Below are 24090 nucleotides of genomic sequence, written 5' to 3'. Positions count from 1 at the left end.
ATCTTAGACGACATAAAATACTCCAAATGTACTATTTATTTATAAAGAAAAATGTGTAAGCACTTTTTAAAAAAAGAATAAAAAAAAATTGTCTGTTTTGTTATATATACTTTGAATGTTGTGCATTGTAAAATGTCCTATTTGTGTATTAAATAAAGTTACCTTGGATGGAAGTGCCGACGCGTCACTGAATTACAGGTGGTTACTGGAGATACATAGGGAACGCGTCATTCCTCTGTGGTCAGTGGGTGACTACATGTAACAAGGCTGGATGTGGATCAAACTGGATTGGATCCGAATTTTCCAAAAGTTTTTCGTTTGACTGTCGACGTAAACTTTTTGAGTTCACCACCTACAAATCACTATTGTACGTTATATCCTATAGTGGAGGCCCAAGGGAGGTGTTGCAATATAATAAACTATTAGGGCTCGTTCTCATTAGGGCGCTGAATCCTCCTCAAAATCCGCCCCCTCACAATAGAGGTCTATGCAGACCGCTAGCGGATTGTTCTTCAGGTGGATTCCGTGGCTGATTCAGCCATGGCGTCCGCCTCGCGAAAGAACCCTCCGGACTAGGCCCATTCATTTGGGCCTACTCCGGAGCAGGAAGCCGCGACTGTCGGAAGCTGCAACAGTCACATTTTGGTCCTATTCTGACGCAGCTTCCACGTCAAAATCAGGACCAAAATACACGGTCCCTAGCCCCGAGTGAACGGGGCCTTATACAAGTGTTATGACATTGGTGTGCTCCATGTGAAAGTTGAGGCCCAATGATAGGCCTCAGTGGTTACTCCGAGGCACATGATGTCAGCCAGGAGGTTGGAAGAGATCAATGAAGTCAAGGAACCTCTGAAAGCCCGGAGGACAAACTGGAGAGGTGAGGGCAGGTACGTATAATGGTTTATTATGTTGCTGCCCCTCTCCTGGGCCTCCACTTATTATACTCACAACATAACTTCTAGTTCAGGCTGCAGAAAACTGGAGGGCTGCACTTTATGACTATTCATTGACGCTAATCTTGTGAGTTTCGCCCATTTCTAAACAAGGGTAGCCAATCTTTTTCAGTGGGAAGCCTGACAGTATCATGACGGCAGTCAGTCCCTCACCAATCACATATTTATGATCTATCCTTAAAGGGATTGTCCAAGCAAAAAAAATATGTTTTAAATAGGCTGGGGAGGTGAAAAAACCAAAACAAAACAGGGGCCTCCCAGCACGGTTTGGTCCTGCCAGTCTGTTGTTGTATTCCGAATGAAGTCCCCGCCGCACGTGACTGCTGAGGCCAATCAAAAGCCACAGTGAGGGGCATGTGACATCACTACCGGGGTCACTGCCTGAGGCCAATGAGCGGCTTAAGCAGACGGGATCTGGGATGTCACAGCTGGCGAGCCATTTCACTTCGAGAAGACACCAGAGCAAAAAGACTGGACCATGCTGGGAGGATAACAGAGCACCAGGAACGGGTGAGTATAATTTGTTTTCCACCTCCCACGGCCTATTCTAAAAAATTTTTTTTTTTGTCCAGATAACCTCTTTAAAATACGCCAAACAGTCTTAAAACCTGGACAACCCCTTTCAATGAACGGCAGGTGACACACGAATGTCATCCTTGTGCCGCCTGTTCTTCCGCAGCCTCTTTCATTCAATGAATAGGAGCCGTGGAAGCAGGGTCGCAAAATCGACAGGAAGAGGACTTGTTCCATATTTTGCGTCCCCTTTCTGTCCACACATGGGTAGCGTACTGACAATTCATATGGTCCTGTATAAGACGGCTTAGAGACTTAGCCTGCAGAATACAAGCCACAACTGATGTACACACCCATGGCTGCTTATCCTAAATAGCCACCTGAAAAGTTAGCTACGCCTTGAATGAATACCCCTGTAAACTCTGGCATTTTGCCCCTTTGTACACAGCTAAGCAGCTTCAATGGCTCCACAGCAGATATGTCCTCCTGACTAGCCTTTCCATGTATACATGGTGCTCTGGTGATTGAGAAGACAACATGTCCTGTGTATACTACATGGATTGTCCCTGATATTTTAAGATTACTCAGTAAGCTGAGGACTCTCTCTGTCTCAAATGAAAAGACTCACAAGGCTCAAACAACATCCGAGTCCAGACGACACTAAATAGAAAAACGATACTGCAATTCGCAAGGTTTTATTTCCAAATGACCAAATTATTAAAATCAGCCACGGCTAATTGAGAAAGCTCAAGGTTGGTCTACAGAAGGTCACTCGAGGTTCTTCCTTTCTGAGGATGTGTACTGCAACAAAATTATAGAAGGGTTTTAAGTTACAACAGGTCAGAACCTCTTACGCTCTCAGTTTTACGCTGCAAATCCCCCTGGGCAACCCTTGAGTGCTAACATTGTTTTTACATTTTCGAGAATCTAAGCAAGCATGATACTGAATGTACACAAGTAATTGAAGGCAGAAGCTTTCCCCCTGGTAGCATTAAGTACTTAGAGAACAGGATGGACGTTGGCCAAAAGTGTAGATAAAAATTACATTTTCTGTAACATTCAAATCAAGGGGTTTATTAGAATGCTATAAATAAAGTTTATTCAAATGAGCATTCTAATAGAGTGACCTTCAATAAACTTTATTTATAGTTTCTCACGAAACTGCTCACATGGGTTGTCCTCTCAAAAGTTGACCATAGATCTAGTCACTGAAACCCTAAGGGTAAGTTCACACGGAGTTGGAGGCCGCCTCAGGTTCCGGTCGCGCACTCCGCTCCGGGTTAGGCCCAATGAATGGGCCTAGTCGGGAGGGAGTGTCTTTAGGCCGAATTGCGAGGAGAATCGCCTGAAAGAAGGAGCATGTTACTTCTTTATTCCGGGAGCCGGAACAAACGGACCAGCTCCCATTGATTTCAATGGGAGCCGTCTTTTCGGTCAGGGTTCTGAGGCGGTTCTGTCTCAAAATCCTGACCAAAAAAACCCGTGTGAACTTACCCTAAGTGATCAGACCAGTTATAACTGGGTATAGGCAGTCACAAGGCAGCCAAACAATGAATAGGTGGCCATGAAATATGTCCCTCACCAATCACATATTTATGATCTATCCTTAAAGGGATTGTCCAAGCAAAAAATTTATGTTTTAAATAGGCTGGGGGAGGTGAAAAAACCAAAACAAAACAGGGGCCTCCCAGCACGGTTTGGTCCTGCCAGTCTGTTATTGTCTTCCGAATGAAGTCCCCGCCGTGTTTTAACGTTCAGAATCAGTCAGTGTATCCGTAGTGTGAATGGGCCCTTATACCAGCCTGATGAAGGGACCCAGCAGTCCCGAAAGCTTGCAATCTGTCATCATTTTTTGTTAGCCATTAAAAAAGGTATCAACTACTGAGGACTCGCAGTCTTTACATTTCATCTGCTTAGGCAATGTAAGTATTACATGGCCATAATACCCTACGGTGATTTAAAGGCCTGTTCCATAAATGTTAAATACATATAGGGCAAACATCTCAAGAGTGTAGGTTCTCTAACCCTCAGCTCTCAGAACACGCACGCTCAGTTTACTCTATTCATACCTTAGAGGATTATCAGCTGCTTATAGAATATTCTATGGATGTGCCAAAGATGTCCAAGATAGCAACACCCCTTTAAATTTTGATTAGTGGAACCGTGAGATTACAGATGTTACATTTCCGATACAGAAGCCAAAATGGCTACATTACCACCATGTGATAGAGAAAACCCTTTAAGGGCTAGTTCACACGTGAACTGCCCGCGCGGGTTTTGACAGAGAGAGAGACGCGGCGAGCCACGTCTCTCTCGTCAAAACCCGCCCGCCGCGACCATCGCTGTCGCGGCTTAACCCTCTGCTGTCGGCTCAAATGAATGAGCCGACATAGGAGGGAGCTGCCGGGGGCGGAAGCCACGCGGCTGAGCCTGCGCGGCTTCCGCCTGAAGAAAGGACATGTCCTTTCTTTTCGCCGCTAGCAGCAGCTCGCCGCTAGCGGAGAACAGAAGCCCGGCGGTCTCCATAGACCACCATTATAAGGGGAGGTTTTGGACGCGAAATCCGCTGTCAAAAACCTCCCCTTATACTCACGTGTGAACTAGCCCTAAGGCTGAGGCCCCACATGGCAAAGTGGATGGGATTCTAGCGAATCCTATCCACACATTGCAGAAAAATACACGTCGAGGATATGCTTCAGCTTCTAAAACCGCCGCAGTTGTGGAAACCGCAACATGTCAATAATACCTATGGAAATGCCGGCGGTTTCAGTATAGGTATAATGGAAGCAGAAAGACCGGAGATGAAAAATGCAATGCCTTGCCGCAGCGTTTTTTCCTGCATCGCTTTTTTTAGCTATGGCCTGATGGATCCCATTATTGCGGGTAGCCTTGGTTTTAAGCGGATGAACTCCATCTTTCGGGGCCTTGTACGCACATGAACAGCGGAGAACCAAATGCTAGTAATAGTAATAAAAGTTTGTATATTAAAGACAAATTTCCATTTTCTTGCTTCTTTATGGTATTATTATTAACTACTTCACTGTGACTAATGACTAAGGCTGCAGTCACATCAATGTTGGAGACTCTGTTGCAGTGTTTGTCCAAAATCGTTGGACACAAATGTCCTGCAAATCCAAATTTTCATCCTGTGGTTTCAGTTTTAAAGAACAGACAAGTTGTGGCCGCTGTTACTTATCTGTTCGGAGGACCAGAACAATGGAGGACCTAGCAGAGAGGTGACTGTGGACACCTTTACATTCAGTGTGTGGGATAACATTTGCTTATTCATCTACCAGTGAGTTGTCCCACAACCTGTCATATCTGCATCAGCTCGAGTGCTTAGGCTTGTATCCTGTAATCTCATCCCAGCCCTTCCGACATGTCTGAACGATCCATTTGTGTTCATCATCATCTGGAGAGAAAAAAAAAGAAAGAAATGATTGGTTTTAGACATAGAACACAGTTGCACAGAAGATACGTGCGGGCATTGACCCGGGCACTATGATGGAGCACTGTACTGACATGGTTAGGTGGGTTCTGATATGGGTGCAAAAAATAAACCCAACCAAGAAGTGACATAAAGTGACAAGATCATTATCATGCCACTGTGATAGGTCTAATGTAACATAGTGATAACAATCTGCTCTACTGTGGGGGTGCAGTAGTTGGTGTTATAGGGACACTGTAGCTAGAACTAGTATAGTGATTGGTGCAGGCTTTGGTCTACCACAGGGGGCGTAACTACCAGGGTAGCGGCTGCCACAGGGCCGGGACATTAGGGTCCCGGCGACAGCCACTACCGCTGTGTTTTTTTTTTAATAGGCCGTTACCAGCTGAAGTTACTCCAGCCGGTAACAGGCCCTACTTACTTATCAATCCTGACAGGGGCCGGGATTGGTAAGTGACACTGCGAGCCCCACAAACACTATTATTATACTCGGGGGTCTTTTCAGACCCTTCAGTATAATGATCAGAGGCCCAGCATTGGTGAGGGAACATAAAAAACTGTGTTACTTACCTCTTTGGGCTCCAGACAGGCTTCGGGCCTAGTTGTGTGACGTCCCTGACGTCACATGACCGGGGCCTGCGTCCTGGGTCATGTGACGTCCCGGACATCATTGAAGATGGCTGACACCATCGAGGAGTGCAGCGGAGCCGGGGAAAGGTAAGTAATAGTTTTTTTTATGTTGGTATTCCCTCAGGTCTCTGATTATTATACTCTGGGGTCTGAAAAAAGATGAATTTTGGATTGCATGTTACTTGTCAGTTTTGAGAACAATTATTGGTTTCTTACCTATAGATTAATACCTGGTTTTCAAAGAAACCTAAGAGGGCGTTCACATGATGTAACGCGGCGCTGATTCTTGCAAGACAACTCGCGTAAGAATCAGCGCTGCAAAACAGAATCCCATTGACTTCAATAGGTTCCGTTTAACGCGCGTAACACATTGAAATCAATGGGTTAAAAAGCCTCCCATTGATTTCAATGTGTTACTCGCGTTCAACGGAACCTATTGAAGTCAATGGGATTCTGTTTTGCAGCGCTGATCCTTACGCAAGTTATCGTGCCAGAATCAGCGCCGGCGGATACGGCCTCAAAATCCTGACCAAAATACCCCGTGTGAACTCAGCCTTTGGCTTTGGACCACTACCAGGGGTCTTAGCCTAAATCACTGTTAAGAGAAGACAACTGCCCCCAAATGTTGCATTCCTACAAGCTGCCCGCCTCCACTGTAACATGTAGTATAGTATATTATATACTACAGTATAATGTATCATTACATACTACAGTATATTATTATACACTACTTTGTCCGTGTATAACTAACACAGTCTCATATTCTTATGTTGTCTACTTGTTCAAACACAATTCTGCATCATCCTACCCTAGGAGACAACTAAAGAAGTTTCTATAAAAGCCTAAAAGATGGTGCAGAAATAAATGCTACAATACAGTATATTATACCGTATACATTAACATAGACACGATGCAATTTTATGAGTGCAATAAATATATAGTAAATGCATAAACCGTGTAAATAACATGGCAGGTATGATACCGCAGACTATGTTGTATGCCTGTCTGTAGCTTGACGTTGCAGAGTACAAGGGCCGATTGCTGGGTAATTGCTGCAGATCTGAGGCTATTTGATTCCGTGCAGCTGCAACCTCTTCAGCAGTAACCCATGAAACAAGACAAACTGGGCTTATTATACTGAACAAGCCTTAAAGCCCCTCCCTGATTGTCGGTAATTGGTGGCAATGGACTTAACAGCCACTTGACTATCCTTTTCACACTACCTGGCTGTGCAGCCAACAATTTGAATGACAAATGTATGTGCCTCTTACTGCAGCTGCCTGCGAGCGCCCGCGCGCCGCTCTCCTGCCTGCCAGGCCTCAAGCATCAGCACTATGCATCAATGTTTAAGATGCAATTATTCCTAGGTATTGATTAGCGCCAGAAAACGCACCACTAGTAATTGCTACTCCCCCGATAGCGGCGCTATTGAATATGCTAATATAGTGACAGAGACGGTTTTATTACATTTCAAGATCTTAATTTCTATCTAGGGTTGATGTCAGGCCGGACAAGTTTGTCCACCTGCTGTTTTGGTGGAAGGAAAAAGGGATACTTTGACAAATCCAGAGCAATGTACCTAAAAAAACATATGTGAAGCCAGCGCGAAGTCTGTACTATCTATAATACTGGGGTCTTCACATGTTGTAGAGAGGTCTCCTCTGCACTCTCTCTGGCTATGCCATAGCTAAACATAACTTGTCACCAAAATGTTGTCATTGTCTTAGCCCGCGTTCACATCAACGTTTGGATTCTGTCTGGGGGAGTCCGCATGGGGAACGGAATACAAACGCAACTGCAAGCACTGTGCTGTAAAAGCACACGGACCCCATAGACTATAATGGGGTCTGTGTGCTTACCGCCAGATCTCCGCAGGGATCGTGCGGACAGGAAAGTAGTTCCCAATCTACTTTCCTGTCCACATGATATGAGCAGGCAGCATGCGCCAAGCACATGGACCCCATTATAGTCTATAGGGTCCATGTGCTTTTAAAGCACAGCGCTTGCAATCGCGTTTGTAGTCCATTCGGGGGGGGGGGGGGTCTTGGTTCACATCTGCGCAGAGATTTCCATTTGGGACACCTCAAACAGAAACCTAATCTGTATGCAAAAGCGGTTACCAAAGGAAACCCGTTGACCCCAAAGACTATAATCGGGTCCGTGTGATTTCCGTACGAAAAGGGCAAAAAATGCGGTGAGCATCTTATTTTGCAGCTGATAATATCAACAGTGTCCCTGTTATATAGGGCTCACAATCTAAATCTTTGGAGGAAACCCTCGAAAACATGGGGAGAACATACAAAGTCCATGCAGATGTCTTTGGCTGGATTCGAACTCAGCACCCCAGCGATTTCTAACCACTTATATGATGTGGTAGGGGCTGTTATTGGCATGATGAACTTACCTTTCTTCTATTAAAGTGCAACATTGTGCCGAGTAATGGATCTTTTATTCCATATACAAGTAAGTGCACTTAAGGTGGGGACACATCTGACGCACCGCCAGCTTTTTTCTGTAGTTGATACCTAGTGCTCCCCCAAAAAAGAAAGTCTGACATGTAACATGGACAGCAATCTGCAGTGACCACAAAAGAGGATGGTGCACCAGCAGGTGTAGCCCCGCCCCGAGTGCACCAAATTATGGAACACAAGCTGGAATTCTTAGTACGAAGACTGCACTCTGACGCAAGAAAGATGGTCACCCTGTTGCGACAATACAAGTGGTTTTGGTGGTGGTGGATTCCCTTTATAAAGCTGGCCATACACCTAGTATTAGGGTTGATCAGAATGCAGATTATCAATCCACTTTAGGATCATTCATACCCACCAGTAACATGCCAAATTTAGTAAAACCTCTCCAGAAGATGGCTCCCTGAGAAGACTGCAACCCATGACAGACAAATGTTTTTTAGTGACTGACTTTTCTCCCATTATACTCTATGGATGATACCCCTCTACAAGCAGACCACCCCCTTATCCAACCACAGACCATTTTTTCTAGCAAATTTTTCAGTGGGAACCCCTTTGAAAATAACAAACATTGAACTTACATAGACTATAGACCAATATGGCCGCATCTGTAATGTACCAAATCACTGGACTACAGCGAGCAAAGAGCAAGAGACTTGTAAGGGGACTGGGAGAAGTCAGCAGTGTTATACTGAAGAGAGTCCATGTCATAGTCTGTGCAATCTTCCACCATATTCCCCAATTTTATCAGGACCATATTGGGAATTGGGCCACAAAAAGGAAAGGTGCGTACGAGTATATCTCGTATGTGTACGAATAGCGCACACTCATAGGTATTCTTTGTGTATCCAAAATTAGAGGCACAGTTTGGGGCCGTAACTACGTGCAATATGAGGCCTAACACATACAACTAGATTTCTGAAGATGGGAATTTATCCTGACCAGTTAACCGATGCTAGGTGCACACTAGCATTCATCTCTTCGTCGTTCGGGTCTGCATGGGGACTTGAAAGATGGAGCGTCCGTCACTACAAAAGTGGTTAACTGTGGACCCCATAGACTATAATGGGGTCCTCCGTGTGTCCGCTAGGTTTCCGTCAGTTTTATAGTGAAACCGGCTGAGAGAAAAAGTCTTCCTTGCAGTACTGTTCTCTCTGCCGATTTGCTGTGGTCTCACGCAGATGTGAACCTAGCCTAAGAGATGAAGACAAATAGAAAGCCTTTAAGACTACTTAAAGAGGACTTTTCATCAGATTGGGCACAGGCAGTTCTATATACTGCTGGAAAGCTGACAGTCGGCTTTCCCGATCTGTGCCTGGGGTACCCGGGTACCACAGCGCTTTACAGTCAGAAGGGCATTTCAGACACTTAGCCAGGAACGTCCTTCTGCCCAGCAGCGCCTATCACGCTCTACAGTGTGAGCGGGGAGGAACGCCCCTCCCTTCTCCACAGTACAGCGCGATAGGCACTGCTGGGCAGAAGGACGTTCCTGGCTGTCAGAAACGCCCTTCTGACTGTAAAGCGCTACGGTACCCGGGTACCCTGGGCACAGATCGGTAAAGCCGACAGTGCGCTGAATTCAGCGCACTGTCAGCTTTCCAGCAGTATATAGAACTGCGAACGGCTGCCAATAATTCCACCTATACTGAGCAGCTTCCACGTGGATCATCGCTGCAGAGAATAGAGCAGCGCTGGAGAAGAGGACGCGCCTGCAGAATCAGTAAAGAAGGAGGAGCCGTCTTGCAGGAAGACGCGTGGAAGGTAAGTATATAATATGGGTCGGGCTAAGTAGGTAGGGAAGGACAGGATAGGTAGATAGACAGGGAGGGGTGTATGGGAGGGAGAGGAAGGAGAGAGGGGCTAGTGTGGAAGTTATATAGCAGGAAGCTGAATCAAGTAAACAAATGCAGGAGATACCAGAGACCCCCAGAAATTACTCAAAACACAGCTAAAGGTATACGGGTGCAGTTATTAACCCATTAATGGCACTAACAGATATTTCAAGAAAATAAATAAAATTTTTGCCTGGAAAAGCCCTTTAAGACAGCCAAGGTTTGACACAAAATCTTCAGATTTACATATTTAGACACAAAGAAATAACGTAAAAGAGATCCAAAGCTGAATCATCAATATGAGGCAGTCTCAAGACCAAACTATTTGTAAGGTTTCTTGTCAAGAATGACTTAAATAATGACATTCCCAACCCCAAGATGAGATGGAGTCACATGGAATTAATACTACACCCAGCGCTGCTTTCTGTAGATGTCCTCCATACATAACAGCCTTACTTACATTGACATCATTTGGCTCAGTCCTCAAAATCCTATAAAAGTTAATCTACATCCAGGGACTAAGGTTTGGGCTTAGGTAGAAGGAAAGAAGAATACTGTTTGTTTCCAATCTGAATTGTCTTCGATGTGATCTTTGACATTAACCACCATTTAAACTGTTCTGTAAAAACAAGCTCCATGTGAACTCTGCCGTGATAGACATCCGAAAGCGACACTCCCAGACCCTCGCACAACTTCTGCTAAACCTGTCTTGCTAAGACGCTGCTACAGAGGACTTCCTGAATGTTTCCTACCATCTGCTTTACAAGCTGTAGTGGGCCGGCCATAGCCTTGGAGTTTTCCTGCTCCTTCCTGCCCACCCTAGACAAGTCGTTCTGGATGGGATCCCTGTCATTTCAGACCCTTTCCTCACTTTCCTTTGCCTACAGCATGTTTTTTTTCTTTTACTCTTCCGTTACTTCATGGCCTTGTGCCTTCAAATATCTCCCTAGGGCTTTGTATTTCATTGCTGCTCAACTTATCCCATTTTTGTCAATGTACACAATGTATACAAGTATTACTTCCAGACTTATATCTGAGGACAAGGCATCGGATTCTATGAAATAGTATAGATACAATTAACACTCATGTAAACACATAAAGCAAAATACTCTGTTAAGTGCAATTTTCATGACTTAGAATCTCAACCTGTTTTGGGTACATTATACAATTAGGACATCAAATTCAAGCCCTAGCTGACAAGAGCACCTTCTACAAGTCCTAGCTGACAAGTGGACCTTCTACAAGTCCTAGCTGACAAGTGGACCTTCTACAAGTCCTAGCTGACAAGAGGAACTTCTACAAGTCCTAGCTGACAAGTGGACCTTCTACAAGTCCTAGCTGACAAGTGGACCTTCTACAAGTCCTAGCAGACAAGTGGACCTTCTACAAGTCCTTGCAGACAAGTGGACCTTCTACAAGTCCTAGCTGACAAGTGGAATTTCTACAAGTCCTAGCTGACAAGAGGAACTTCTACAGGTCCTAGCTGACAAGTGGACTTTCTACAACTCCTAGCTGACAAGAGGAACTTCTACAGGTCCTAGCTGACAACTGGACCTACTACAAGTCCTAGCTGACAAATGGACCTACTACAAGTCCTAGCTGACAAGTGGACCTTCTACAAGTCCTAGCTGACAAGTGGTCCTTCTACAAGTCCTAGCTGACAAGTGGACCTACTACAAGTCCTAGCTGACAAGTGGACCTTCTACAAGTCCTAGCTGACATGTGATCCTTCTACAAGTCCTAGCTGACAAGTGGACCTTCTACAAGTCCTAGCTGACATGTGGTCCTTCTACAAGTCCTAGCTGACAAGAGGAACTTCTACAAGTCCTAGCGGACAAGTGGACCTTCTACAAGTCCTAGCAGACAAGTGGACCTTCTACAAGTCCTAGCTGACAAGTGGGCCTTCTACAAGTCCTAGCAGACAAGTGGACCTTCTACAAGTCCTAGCTGACAAGTGGAACTTATACAAGTCCTAACTGACAAGCGGACCAACTACAACTCCTAGCTGACAAGAGGAACTTCTACAAGTCCTAGCTGACAAGCGGACCTTCTACAAGTCCTAGCAGACAAGTGGACCTTCTACAAGTCCTAGCTGACAAGTGGTCCTTCTACAAGTCCTAGCTGACAAGTGGTCCTTCTACAAGTCCTAGCTGACAAGTAGACCTTCTACAACTCCTAGCTGACAAGTGGACTTTCTACAACTCCTAGCTGACAAGAGGAACTTCTACAGGTCCTAGCTGACAAGTGGACCTACTACAAGTCCTAGCTGACAAGTGGACCTTCTACAAGTCCTAGCTGACAAGTGGACCTTCTACAAGTCCTAGCGGACAAGTAGACCTTCTACAACTCCTAGCTGACAAGTGGACCTTCTACAAGTCCTAGCTGACAAGTGGTCCTTCTACAAGTCCTAGCTGACAAGTGGTCCTTCTACAAGTCCTAGCTGACAAGTAGACCTTCTACAACTCCTAGCTGACAAGTGGACTTTCTACAAGTCCTAGCTGACAAGTGGACTTTCTACAACTCCTAGCTGACAAGAGGAACTTCTACAAGTCCTAGCTGACAAGTGGACCTACTACAAGTCCTAGCTGACAAGTGGACCTTCTACAAGTTCTAGCTGACAAGTGGTCCTTCTACAAGTCCTAGCTGACAAGTGGACCTTCTACAAGTCCTAGCGGACAAGTGGACCTTCTACAAGTCCTACCTGACAAGTGGCCCTTCTACAGGTCCTAGCAGACAAGTGGACCTTCTACAAGTCCTAGCTGACAAGTGGACCTTCTACAAGTCCTAGCGGGCAAGTGGGCCAACTACAAGTCCTAGCGGACAAGTGGACCTTCTACAAGTCCTAGCTAATAAGTGGACTTTCTAAATTTCTTAACTGACAAGTGGATCTTCTACTAGGCTAGAATTTCTATCTTCTTACAGACTTCTATGAGAAGCAGAATGATACCTTACATACATAAGATACATTATAGTATATAGGATTAAAATAGACCCAGGTCGTTCTTGATTCATAGATATCCATCACTGCTCGATTAGGCATAACCTTCTTGGCCATCTCTTATTAGATAAGCATCTAGCCTTTACAGACTCTTATATAGGCCCTATCATTGCCACCTCTTACCATAAGGTATTCCACAGATTGACTGCTCTAGGCGTAAAGAACCCCTTCTTATACTGACACACGAATAGCATTGCCTTTAACTGTTACTTACCTATACATGTAAATATAGTCATAGGAAAATTCCTTTAACAATGCAGAATCGGTGGCTGCTTATCACGTGTGCAGAGCAGGACTTTTTTTTTTCCCTTTGGTACTTACAATATTTCAAGAATGTATTGAATATATTCTGCTAAGTTAATAGGAAGTTCCCTTTCTAAATAATAATCAACTGTAGCCCCCAATACCGGCTCCATGCATTGTGTTTTATTCTATGAATGGGAGTCATATCTTCTACGGCATATCCCAGTACAATCTCTAATTTTCTGTCTAAAGTGGAGGGAAAAAAGGCAGAAATAAAGCATGGCATGTGCCCAAGAGTCCTAGTTGTGAGTGAAGAACTCTCCAGCACATGAGGACCATTACATGCAGTGTACTCACCCGTCAAGGGCTCCACAAAAGGGGAGTTTTCTTTATAATGTAGAAGGATAGTAAGAGCTTCAGGATTTTATACAATGGGCGATAATAAAATGTGCCTTGGTTGGAGACGGACCCTCTATGCACCGAACAAATCTTTTCTATATAACCTGTGTGTATACATGACAATACCTGGGACCTAAAACTCCAATAATTCTAATAAATGACACTTCTGTAGGGCTGACGCAGAGTTGCCGAGGCCGCCACTTCTATTCTACTTAAAGTGATAGTAGCTGTTTAGCAGATACGCTTAAAAATGATTTGGTTTACATCTGTTTATGTGTAGAACATGATGTGAACAAAGTCCTAGGCTAAGGCCCCATGTTGCCGAAAAGCCGTATCAGATTCCGGACCAAAAAAACGGTAGTTGCGACTGGATGCCAGGGCAGTGCACCGGCATCCAGTCGCAGAACTCCGCTCCGGATTAGGCCCAAATGAATGGACCTTGAACCGGCCACGGCATCCACCTGAAGAATGAGCATGTCGCTTCTTTTTTCCACGGGCCGGAACAGACCGCTCACGGAAAAAAGAAATGACCGGCTCCCATTGATTTCAATGGGAGCCATTTTTTTTTGGTCAGGATTTTGAGGCGGATTCCGCCTCAAAATCCTGACCAAAAAACCCCGTCTAAACTCAGCCTTAACCTTTAGTGTTTGGCCTAAGGCTCAGAAAGGTTTTAATGTCTGTCAAATAATTCAGAAGATTTGCCTGGTCCCAAACTGAAGGAATTGCCAAAATATGAATTCCTTAGCCTGGTGGGGTTTTGTATGTTATTGTGACATTCTGCCAGTGACAGCTGGACTCCCCCATGGAGAAGGCAGAGATGAATCTTCATGGTCTTTCCCTTCCTGATTGCTGTATACACATTGCTGTATTACTGCTGCGTATACAGTGCAGGAAGCGGCCATGACACATCCTGCTCCAGTCGTGTGTTTTTCAGGTATCTGCAGCTGCCTACACGACCATGGGTGAAAATGGCTGTGAAAAACACTTTTTTTTTTAACGCCCATTTTGCACCCAAGGGGTGACCATTTTCAAAGATCCCTTATGCGTTACAACGTATGGAGGGATCAAAGGTGAAGCATGACCTACCATTCACTGACAGTGAAATCAATTCAGTCGTGTGACACTGCTGAAGCTTACCCCTCGTTCACATCTGTGTTTGGTGAGTCCGCATGCAGACCCCCCGAATGGAATAACAAGCACAACTGCAAGCGCTGTGCAGTAAAAGCATACGGACCCCATAGACTATAATGGGGTCCATGTGTTTGTTGCGCGCTGCCCGCACGAATCATGTGGACAAGAAAGTAGATTGTGAACTACTTTCCTGTCTGCATGTTCCCTGCGGAGATCTGGTGGCAAGCACATGGACCCCATTATAGTCTATGGGGGTCCGTGTGCTTTTACAGCACAGCGCCTGCAAGTCATTCAGTTGGAAGGAGGGCAGCAATGCATCTTATAACAAGATGGGGTAGTGTTACTTCTTACAGTTCTGGATCTTATAGTGAAATGTATGGCAGTATTTCTGATGTTATAAATTGTTACAGCATTTTCTGCAGGGAGGAAGCATCGTGTCCCAGTTTACAATGGCGCGGTCATATGACTGGTGTTTAGTTAAACAGGGATTCTGTCACAGACAGGATATCTTCTAAACAAAAGTTATAACAACAAGTTCAAAGCCTATGCAAGAACATGGGATGGGTGGGTGTTCCCACCATATTGTTAATCATTACAGGTTCCTGTGTTTTTGGAAAGCATACCGCTTATCTCGCCTGATATAATATTTTCTGCATACCAAACCTTTTGGGATGTTCGCCAACTAAAACGATTGAGGCAAAGTTATAGGGCAGGGTGTCAGACAGGGCAGAAGGCTAGCTCGTACAATACACTGACACATGACGCTCTATCCTGCAAGCTCACAAAGATCAAGACACAATGACAGTAGTCACCTTATTTAAAGGGCTATCCTACGTAAAAGAATTGTTCATATGTAAAGGTATTTTGTACCACAAACCTAGACATTCTTCAGCTGGATTCACACGACTGTCCGGGTTTCATGTTGGTGTGCATGGTGTCTCAGGTTCAGCCATACAGGAAAATTGCTGCAAAATTTCCATCACAGAAAGTGTGGACTAACCTAGATACACAACAAAAGCGTGAACCTAGTGTTATGGGCAAGGCTAAAATCACACAACCGTGGTGCAAACCGGCTGTAATAATGTTCATTTTTCACGGCCATCTTGTACCCATTTCACAGATTCCCCATGCATTTCATTGTATGGAAAGGTCTGTAAAAATGGAGAAAATAGGACACAACCTACATATTACAATGGACCGTCAAAATAACTTTCATGTGAATAACCCCCATTCACTTAAACTGAATTTAATGCTGCCATGTGTTAAAAAACAAACAAACAAAAAAAAAACCGGATGTCATATGGCCATTATTCACTGTCATGTGAATACAGCTTAAGGTTAAGGGTTTATATAGAAAAACGCTGGAAAAAAAAAATTGCAGCCGGAAAAACGTAGCAAAAACCTGTTTTTTATTTTTGACTCCCTCCACAGTTTTTTTTTTTCCCTCTCCGATGGTTGGATGTGATTACACAAAATCTCAATCACTTTGCAGCTACAGTAAAGCGCCTAAAGTGTTAAAGGGATCCTATCAATATAAAACAATTTTTTCTCACTAACACGTTGGAATAGCCTTAAGAAAGACTATCCTTCTCCTACCTTTAGATGTCTTCTCCGCGCCGCCGTTCAGTAGAAATCCTGGTTTTCGTTGGTATGCAAAAGAGTTCTCTTGCAACACTGGAGGCGTCCCCAATGCTATGAGAGAACTCTCCAGCGCCACCTCCATCTTCTTCAGGAATGGTCTCTTCACGCGTCTTCTTCCAGCACTGGTGGTCAAACTTCTAGGCCTCAGGCAGAGCTGACTGCGCCAGCCCACAGGCCACAAGAAAATGGCTGCTTACTTATTGTGTAAGCGGACATTTTTCTTGTGGCCACGGACATGCGCAGTCGGCTCTGTCCAAAGCCCGAGGCCTACAAGTTTAGACCGCCAGCACTGGAAGAAGACGTGTGAAGAGGCCATTCCTGAAATAAGATAAGATACTCCTAAAATAAGATAATCCTTTTAATAGTCCCACAGTGGGGAAATTTCAGAAACTTTATTCCCTGACCGGGAATTGAACCCAGGCCGCGGCGGTGAGAGCGCCGAATCCTAACCACTAGACCACCAGGGAAGGCTAAATAGATGGAGGCGGCGCTGGAGATTTCTCTGGCAGCCTTGGGGACGCCTCCAGTGCTGTTTGAGCGCTGAGGATCACCCCCAGTGCTGCAAGAGAACTCATTTGCATACCGACGAAAACCAGGATATAGAAATAAATTTCCTGCACTCAAATAAATGCTTCCAAAATATTGTGAACTTTTATTAACATCCGACAAAAACGTTTCGGTCTTATATAGACCTTCTTCAGTTTGTCTTAAAAATACAAAAGGAAATAACAAAATATAAGTGATTCCATCTCATAAATATAGTACAAATAATATACAAATAACATACAGACAATAGTACACAACAAGGTAATCAATGGTGTTAGATATATAGCCCAAAAGGTATAGGGTTTATAAGACGTGCATATCTGGGCAACACCATAAAATGAGCAGACAATAGTAGAGCATGCATAAACAGGTGAAGTAGGTGTATTCAACAAGATGATATACTGCCAAACCGAATAGGATATGTCGCCGTGCTTCTACTGAGGAATGGTGCCCAGCTTACTAGACAAAATGTTATGTCCTATGAATACATTGGTATCACAAATCCTGTACAATCTTACCGGTGGGGTATAGTGGAAAGTGGAAGCTTCTGAAAGTGTCCAGGTCAGAGGGTGCAGTAGAGGTATGAGAGTGTGGGGTTAAAAGGGATTAGCCATTTCCATGGCTACTCTTCAAATTCAGGTTCGGAGAGCGACCTATCTGGAAATCGTTCCGGACCGTCCACTTTTTTAGGACGGAATTCAAGACCACCCAGAGGAAGAAGACAAGGAGGGGTGGCCAATGCAGGAGAGGACGATCAAACACGGATGACAACCCGCTCACAGGTAATACAACACCACTGGTAGTGAACATTTCCTCCAAGAACTTATCACCCTCCCAACTTAAATTACTTCAGAAAGGCTTGTCCTTCTGTCCTGCTTACAAGTTTAATTCCTTTCAACTTGAAATGGATCTTGAGCGTTTCTTTAGGAATATACGCTTGAAAGCCCATTTTCACAAGGACGAAGTAGCCTCCATTCCAGATACCTCACAGGATACTACTCCTGTGAGCATCACTACCCTCGGATTGAGGAATAAGAGTACTTATATTCCCCCAAGAGGCTCACATGCGTTAGAAGCATTTGTGGACCTGGTTAAGAAAGATATTAGGGCCCTTTGCACTAATATAGAGAGAGGTACCTGGTTCAATCCTCCCAACCTGACCCCAGAAGAACAAACATCCCTCAAAACCCTTATGGAGGATAAGGACGTAATAATTAAACCCGCAGATAAGGGTGGGGCAATAGTGGTATGGGATAAAAGAGCTTATATTCAGGAGATTGAATCTCAGCTCACTGATACCAAAATCTACCAGAAATTACCAGGTAACCCTACCCTATCCATTATGAATAAGATCAAGACTATTATGGACATGTTTTTGGAAAGAAAGATCATTGATTCCAAGACACATGAATTTCTCCTTAAAAAATATCCCATCATTCCTGTCTTTTATGTACTTCCCAAAATACATAAACGATTGGAAAACCCCCCGGGGAGGCCAATCGTAGCATCAACGGATTCGGTCCTGTCACCCCTGGCCATTGTATTGGAGAGAATACTCACTCCATTAGTCAAAAAAACTAAATCTTTTTTATTAGACACAGGAGACTTCTTAAACCATATTAAGACCCTACCCAAACTAGGACAAGATTGTTGGCTGGTGACGTTTGACGTCAACAGCCTATATACTTCAATAATACATCAGAAGGGTATTGAGGCCACTCGTACATTACTAGAAAATTCCAATAAATCTCCAGCCACAATAGAATTCTGCATGACTGCTTTAGAACTGGTTTTGACTAACAATTTCTTTATGTTCCGTGATGATTTCTTCCTACAGGTACAGGGTACCGCTATGGGGTCCAATGTGGCCCCCCCATATGCAAACGCGTATATGTCATTCTTCGAAGAGAAATACATTTACAACAACATTTTGTTTCAACAACATTGTTTATGTTGGAAAAGGTTCATCGATGACGTTTTCTGCATATGGGAGGGCCCATTGGACACCCTCCTCCACTTTCACTCTTTTTTGAACTCAGTATGGGATGAACTACAGTTCACCATACACCATAATACACAGCAAATTGATTTCTTAGACACCACAGTGATAAAACAATTTGATGGCTCTCTTCAAACTGACTTATTCGCTAAAGGTACAGACCGTAATAGCTTATTACACTATTCTAGTTACCACCCCCCAGCAACGAAAAGATCTCTTCCATGGTCCCAATACCAAAGGGTCTCGCGCATTGTGTCTGACAGCTCACTTAGGGAACAAAGGTTACTAGAAACACAATCTAAATTCACCGAGAGAGGATACCCATCAAAAATCACTACTTTGAACAGAAATCATACCCCCAGAACACACTATGATAACTCAAAGCGTATCCCTTTTATCCATACATTTCATCCGTTTACTTACAAGGTCCACAGAATTATCCGTACCCATTGGCCGTTATTACAAAAAGGTTATCCTGATATTCCATCTTTCACGCAACCTTTCCTTCCATGTTTCAGGAGAGCCGCCAATTTACGCAACAAATTAGTCAAAGCAGACTTAGGCTCAAGTACTAGACAACCACGACAAACATTTCTCAATACCCACAAAAATGGTACATATCCTTGTTTACATTGCCCACAATGCAATAACATTCAGAAAGGTGACCATCTTACACATCCACACACAGGTAGGAAGTTTCCTATTAAAGACTACTTTAGTTGCGACACTAATTTTGTAGTCTACATGATTAAATGTCCATGTGGTTTAGCGTATATTGGAGAAACGACACAGGCCATTCGTGACCGTATCTCTCAACATAAGAGTACCATACGAACCAAAAATCTGTTATTACCAATTCCCTACCACTTCCACCAAGCCAAACACACCATTTCTCAGTTAAAATTTCAGGTCATAGAACATATACCCAAGGCCAGACGAGGGGGTGACAGAATTAAAACATTAAAACTCAGAGAGGCTTTTTGGATTCACAAATTCCAAACACTAGAACCTCGCGGACTGAACCGCGATTATGACATCAGGAGTTTTTGTTAAGTCTTTGCTTAGACTCTTTATTTGATTACTAAAATCTATTTTTCTTTCTCTGCAGAATCGATTATGACCTAGGAGGAAAATTATGGTGCCCGGGCAATACTTACCGGTGTCTTCTTACAAGGGGTAGTTCGCTGCCCCTTACCCACTTTTTCTCTTTTTTTCTTTTTTCTTTCGTTCCCCCTTTCCCCTCCCTCACCTCTTTTTTCCCTTTTTTCTTTTTTCCTTTTTTCCTTTCTTTGTGACCTTTCTTTGTGACCTTTCTGAAGAAGGTCTATATAAGACCGAAACGTTTTTGTCGGATGTTAATAAAAGTTCACAATATTTTGGAAGCATTTATTTGAGTGCAGGAAATTTATTTCTATTTTGCTATGGCTATGAGAAGCCTTTTCCTGGCACCAAACTTCTTGACCGAGTGACGGCACATTAAGATTTTAAAAGAAAACCAGGATATATACTATAATGGCGGCGCGGAGAAGACATCTGAAGGCAGAAGAAGAATAGCCTTTCTTAAGGCTATTCCTACGTGTTAGTGAGAAAAAATTGTGTTTTAATGATAGGATCCCTTTAAATAGAGAGCATAAAAGTCTTTATAAGGCTGAGGCCCCATATTGCAGAAACACTGCTTTTTGGTTGCAGATTTTGCTGCAGTTTTTTGAGCCAAAACCAATAAGGACTGCCAAAGAAATAAGACGTCTATAGGAAGTTTTTATACTTATTTCTTCTGCTCAATCCACTCCTGGCTTTGGCTCAAAAAACCCAGCAAAATCTGCAACAAAAAAGTTGCGTTTGCAGATCGTTGGGCCTTAACCTAAAGAAGAAAAAACACGACCTTAGACATATGATCATCCGATATATCGAATAAATCTGCAACTGCCCAGCAGGAAACCTTCATGTTCATGCCTATCTTTATGCCGTATACCCTTTACATTAATTTGCTTGATGAAGAATAATATGTGCACTATATAACAATAACGTTAATTGTGTTTCCTGACAATAAGTAGCCGACTGGCCACTTTCATTGAGTTTTCTGGCATGCTAACACCGGAGTCCACAAAGAAAGTGCTCTCTTCTACACAACACGAGAAGGCTGTTGGGTTAATGTTTGCTCCCCATCATCGCGAATTTGTCTTGGCTTTGACAAGTTATATATAACACGCTCTTGAATCAGTCCTTAGAGATCGGTAAGTGCTGCCTGCGGTGCAGTGACTGTTCACAGAAATATTTTCCAGCTAAGATGAGAACAGTGTCAGGAGAGGGTCTAAATACGGTCTCCTGCAGAAAGCAGGTTCAGTTTAATAATTACAGCAAGCCGGCCTGCAATTACGTTCAGTCTGAACTACCCTCTCATGAGCGTCTGTGTTTGCAGCATATACAGTGCCTGGAAAAAGTAGGCGCCCCCCCTCGGACTTTTTCATATTCTAAAGTGTAACAATATTGAGTCACTGAGGATTTTATTAGGTGTTTTTGAGACTGATCAACAGAAAAGACTCTTTAGTGTCGAAGAGAAAACAAATCCCTACAAAGTGATCCCCAATCATTACAATTATTAGATACCAAATTAGAGAATGTCTAACTATAGAACTGTTCACTCCCTTCACCGCAGCACTTCATAAAGGCACCACTGATCCGACCCTTACGTCTGCTCATGTGCTACTCTTGTAAAGCTCAAAGGAGTTTCCAGGATTCGGACCAATCGGTGTGGAGGCTGGGGGAAAATGAAAAAAACAAACAAAAAACCCCATACTTACCTGTCACCAGCGCTGGTGTCCGTTTAGGGTAAGTTCACACGAAGATTTGGAAGCGGATATGGCCTCAAAACCCTGACCAAAAAGATGGCTCCCATTGAAATCAATGGGAGCCGCTGAGGAGATTTTTCCGGGAGCCGTTTCTTCCAGCTCCCAGAAAAAAGAAGCGAGGTGCTCATTCTTCAGGCCGAGTCGCCTCGGGATTCAGCCTGAAGACACTCCCTCCTCCAGACTAGGCTCATTCATTGGGACTAATCCAGAGCGGAGTGCGCGGCTGTATCAGTGCAGTGCACCGACTTTCAGTCACGGCCACCCGGCTTTTGGTCCGGAACCTGAAGCGGCCTCAACCAGTGATGTATGAGAATGATACCACCAGTCCTTCTCCAATGACCGCTGAGGGCCCAGTTTGATCTCAACAGTCACGTGGGGTGCAGGACTTTCAGCAACGAGAACGTACCAGAAGCCTAAACAGCGCGCTGGACAAACCCTTTAAATGTTTATTTCAATAAATTTTGAATAAAGCTTGCATGCTGCACATTGAAGTCTATGGTGGCTCAGTGGTTAGCACCTCAGCCTTGCAGCGCTGGAGTCCTGAGTTCAAATCCTGCCAAGGGCACCATCTGCAAGGAGTTTGTATGTTCTCCCCGTGTTTGTGTGGGTTTCTTCCGGGTACTCCGGTTTCCTCCCACACACCAAAGACATACTGATAGAGAATGTAGATTGTGAGCCCTATATGGGACAGTGACTGACAATATCTGTAAAGCGCTGCGGAATATGATAGCGCTATATAAGTAAGCATAATAAATAAATGACACGTGCATTATGACAATCTGGAAACATTATCCATCATCCATGATGGTGTTTGTAGAATAAACAAATCCTCTAGATCCAGGGGTTACCATTCTTATCTTACATGTTGTTCTACAGAATCTCTCCCACACAGAGCACGCTGAGTTCCAGGCAGAGAAAATTCTAGTTCATATATGTTTTCTTACCTCACAATAAAAAAAAATTGCACAAATGGCTAGAAACAAAATGTAAATTTTTACCGGCATTTCTCAGGAAACGGTGCTGGTAGTCGTTCACAACTCTGCTAACTGGGTCATAGAATCCATCCCCACAATCATAGCAACCTTCTGGGATTTGTCGAGGGGGATCTAAATTTGTAAGCTGAGAGCGACCTAAGAATCAAAATGAAGGACAATGGCTTTCAATTCACAGTAACAACAATCACAATTCACTCAATGGGCAGATTTATTAAATGGTCTTAGATGCCCAGAGCAACCAATCACAATCAGAATACCGTAAAAGTGAACGCTGTGTTGTGATTGGTTGCTCTGGGCAGTATTAATAAATATGCCCCAAAGAATTACAATGGGTCAGGGTTCCATTATTTTTGACGATTACATTAATAGACCCCTTTCCCCAAATCCTTAAAGCAGTTTTCCCATCTCCCTCTCTCAGCAGTTTGCCTGCTGTCTCATCTTCTTACTTCTTATATCCTCTAAACAAGCTGGAAGAAGGTGGCTTTGACTGTTTGATGGACAGGACACCATGAAGTACCTCACTAGCTATAGTCCTTGCCTTTACTATTATTTATTACCATCACTAGAAATAATATTCTAATATAAATGCAGATCAAATAATATGCACAGTAAATGTATATTACATTAAACAGGTTTGTTTAGAACACTCACCATCTTCTGCAGAAAACAGACTCAGTGTTATCTTTGAGTTTATATAGAGAGATAACAGAAACGGCTCCCAGAGCCTTTACGAGCAACCTGAAATTAGCTGAACTGATGGTCCTGTTGGCAGAGCTGTACATACACACTGTCGTTGCACTTAGGATTGTATACCAGCCTTTTATCTTCATGTGTCTACAGAACCAAATTGTGATAACACTATGGACAACATTTTACTACAGACGAGTGAAATGGCTACAAAGGTCATGAGATCATTTATTTACAGGAAGAACCTCATTTTTTCTGGCCTAAATTCACCCTATGTATTTAGAATCAGTGAGATCTTACAGGAAATCTAGTTGTACCTGCAGGCTTGAGACCATTACAGATTTCAGTGTAGAACCTTCTGTCATAGCCATCACAATAGCGCCATTTCTCCTTTTCATACTGAAGTCCATCTGCAAAGGTATATTTTCCCTATGACATATAAAGAGATATAAAAACACTATTAAAAAAAGAAGGTTATTAAATGACACGCTAACACTATGCACATTGCAGGGAATTCACAATAAAGTTTTTGCCGTCTTATGCTACTTGGGTGAGCTTCATTGGAGGGTGTTGGCCTGCCATGGCCTTGCAAATTTATTAAGATTTATGCTACAAACTGCTGTGAAGTACAGAACATGGCAGTGGGAGTGAAACTTTCCCTCCTCTAATGATCAGTGGAGGTCCCAGCAGTTGGATCCCCATCGATCAGCAATTTATCCACTATCCTATATACAAATATCATACCCAAAACCTTATTC

At 43.6% G+C, this 24090-nt stretch overlaps 1 protein-coding gene and 1 non-coding gene across 6 annotated transcripts in view; both read right to left on the bottom strand.

Annotated features, from left to right (window-relative positions):
- Positions 1-24090, bottom strand: part of MORN5 (MORN repeat containing 5) — a 33792-nt gene that overhangs the window by 8113 nt on the left and 1589 nt on the right. For 2 of the 5 annotated variants that reach the window (XM_075259197.1, XM_075259201.1), the window contains exons 3-5: positions 23650-23761; positions 22649-22780; positions 4055-4878 (exon numbers count right to left, since the gene is read on the bottom strand). In XM_075259197.1, the coding sequence (XP_075115298.1) occupies positions 4793-4878; positions 22649-22780; positions 23650-23761 (330 nt within the window). In that variant the 3' untranslated portion in view covers positions 4055-4792. Of the gene's footprint in view, positions 1-2182; positions 2268-4054; positions 4879-22648; positions 22781-23649; positions 23762-24090 lie in introns of those variants that run through there. The other 3 variants (XM_075259200.1, XM_075259199.1, XM_075259198.1) reach the window with 3 other exon arrangements.
- On the bottom strand, positions 16652-16723 carry TRNAE-CUC (transfer RNA glutamic acid (anticodon CUC)). Its single transcript has one exon. It is a non-coding gene; the product is annotated as a tRNA-Glu (tRNA).

This window comes from Leptodactylus fuscus, chromosome 11 (assembly GCF_031893055.1).
Source record: "Leptodactylus fuscus isolate aLepFus1 chromosome 11, aLepFus1.hap2, whole genome shotgun sequence".
Lineage (NCBI taxonomy): Eukaryota > Metazoa > Chordata > Amphibia > Anura > Leptodactylidae > Leptodactylus > Leptodactylus fuscus.
This window is presented reverse-complemented; position numbering and strand designations above follow the sequence as displayed.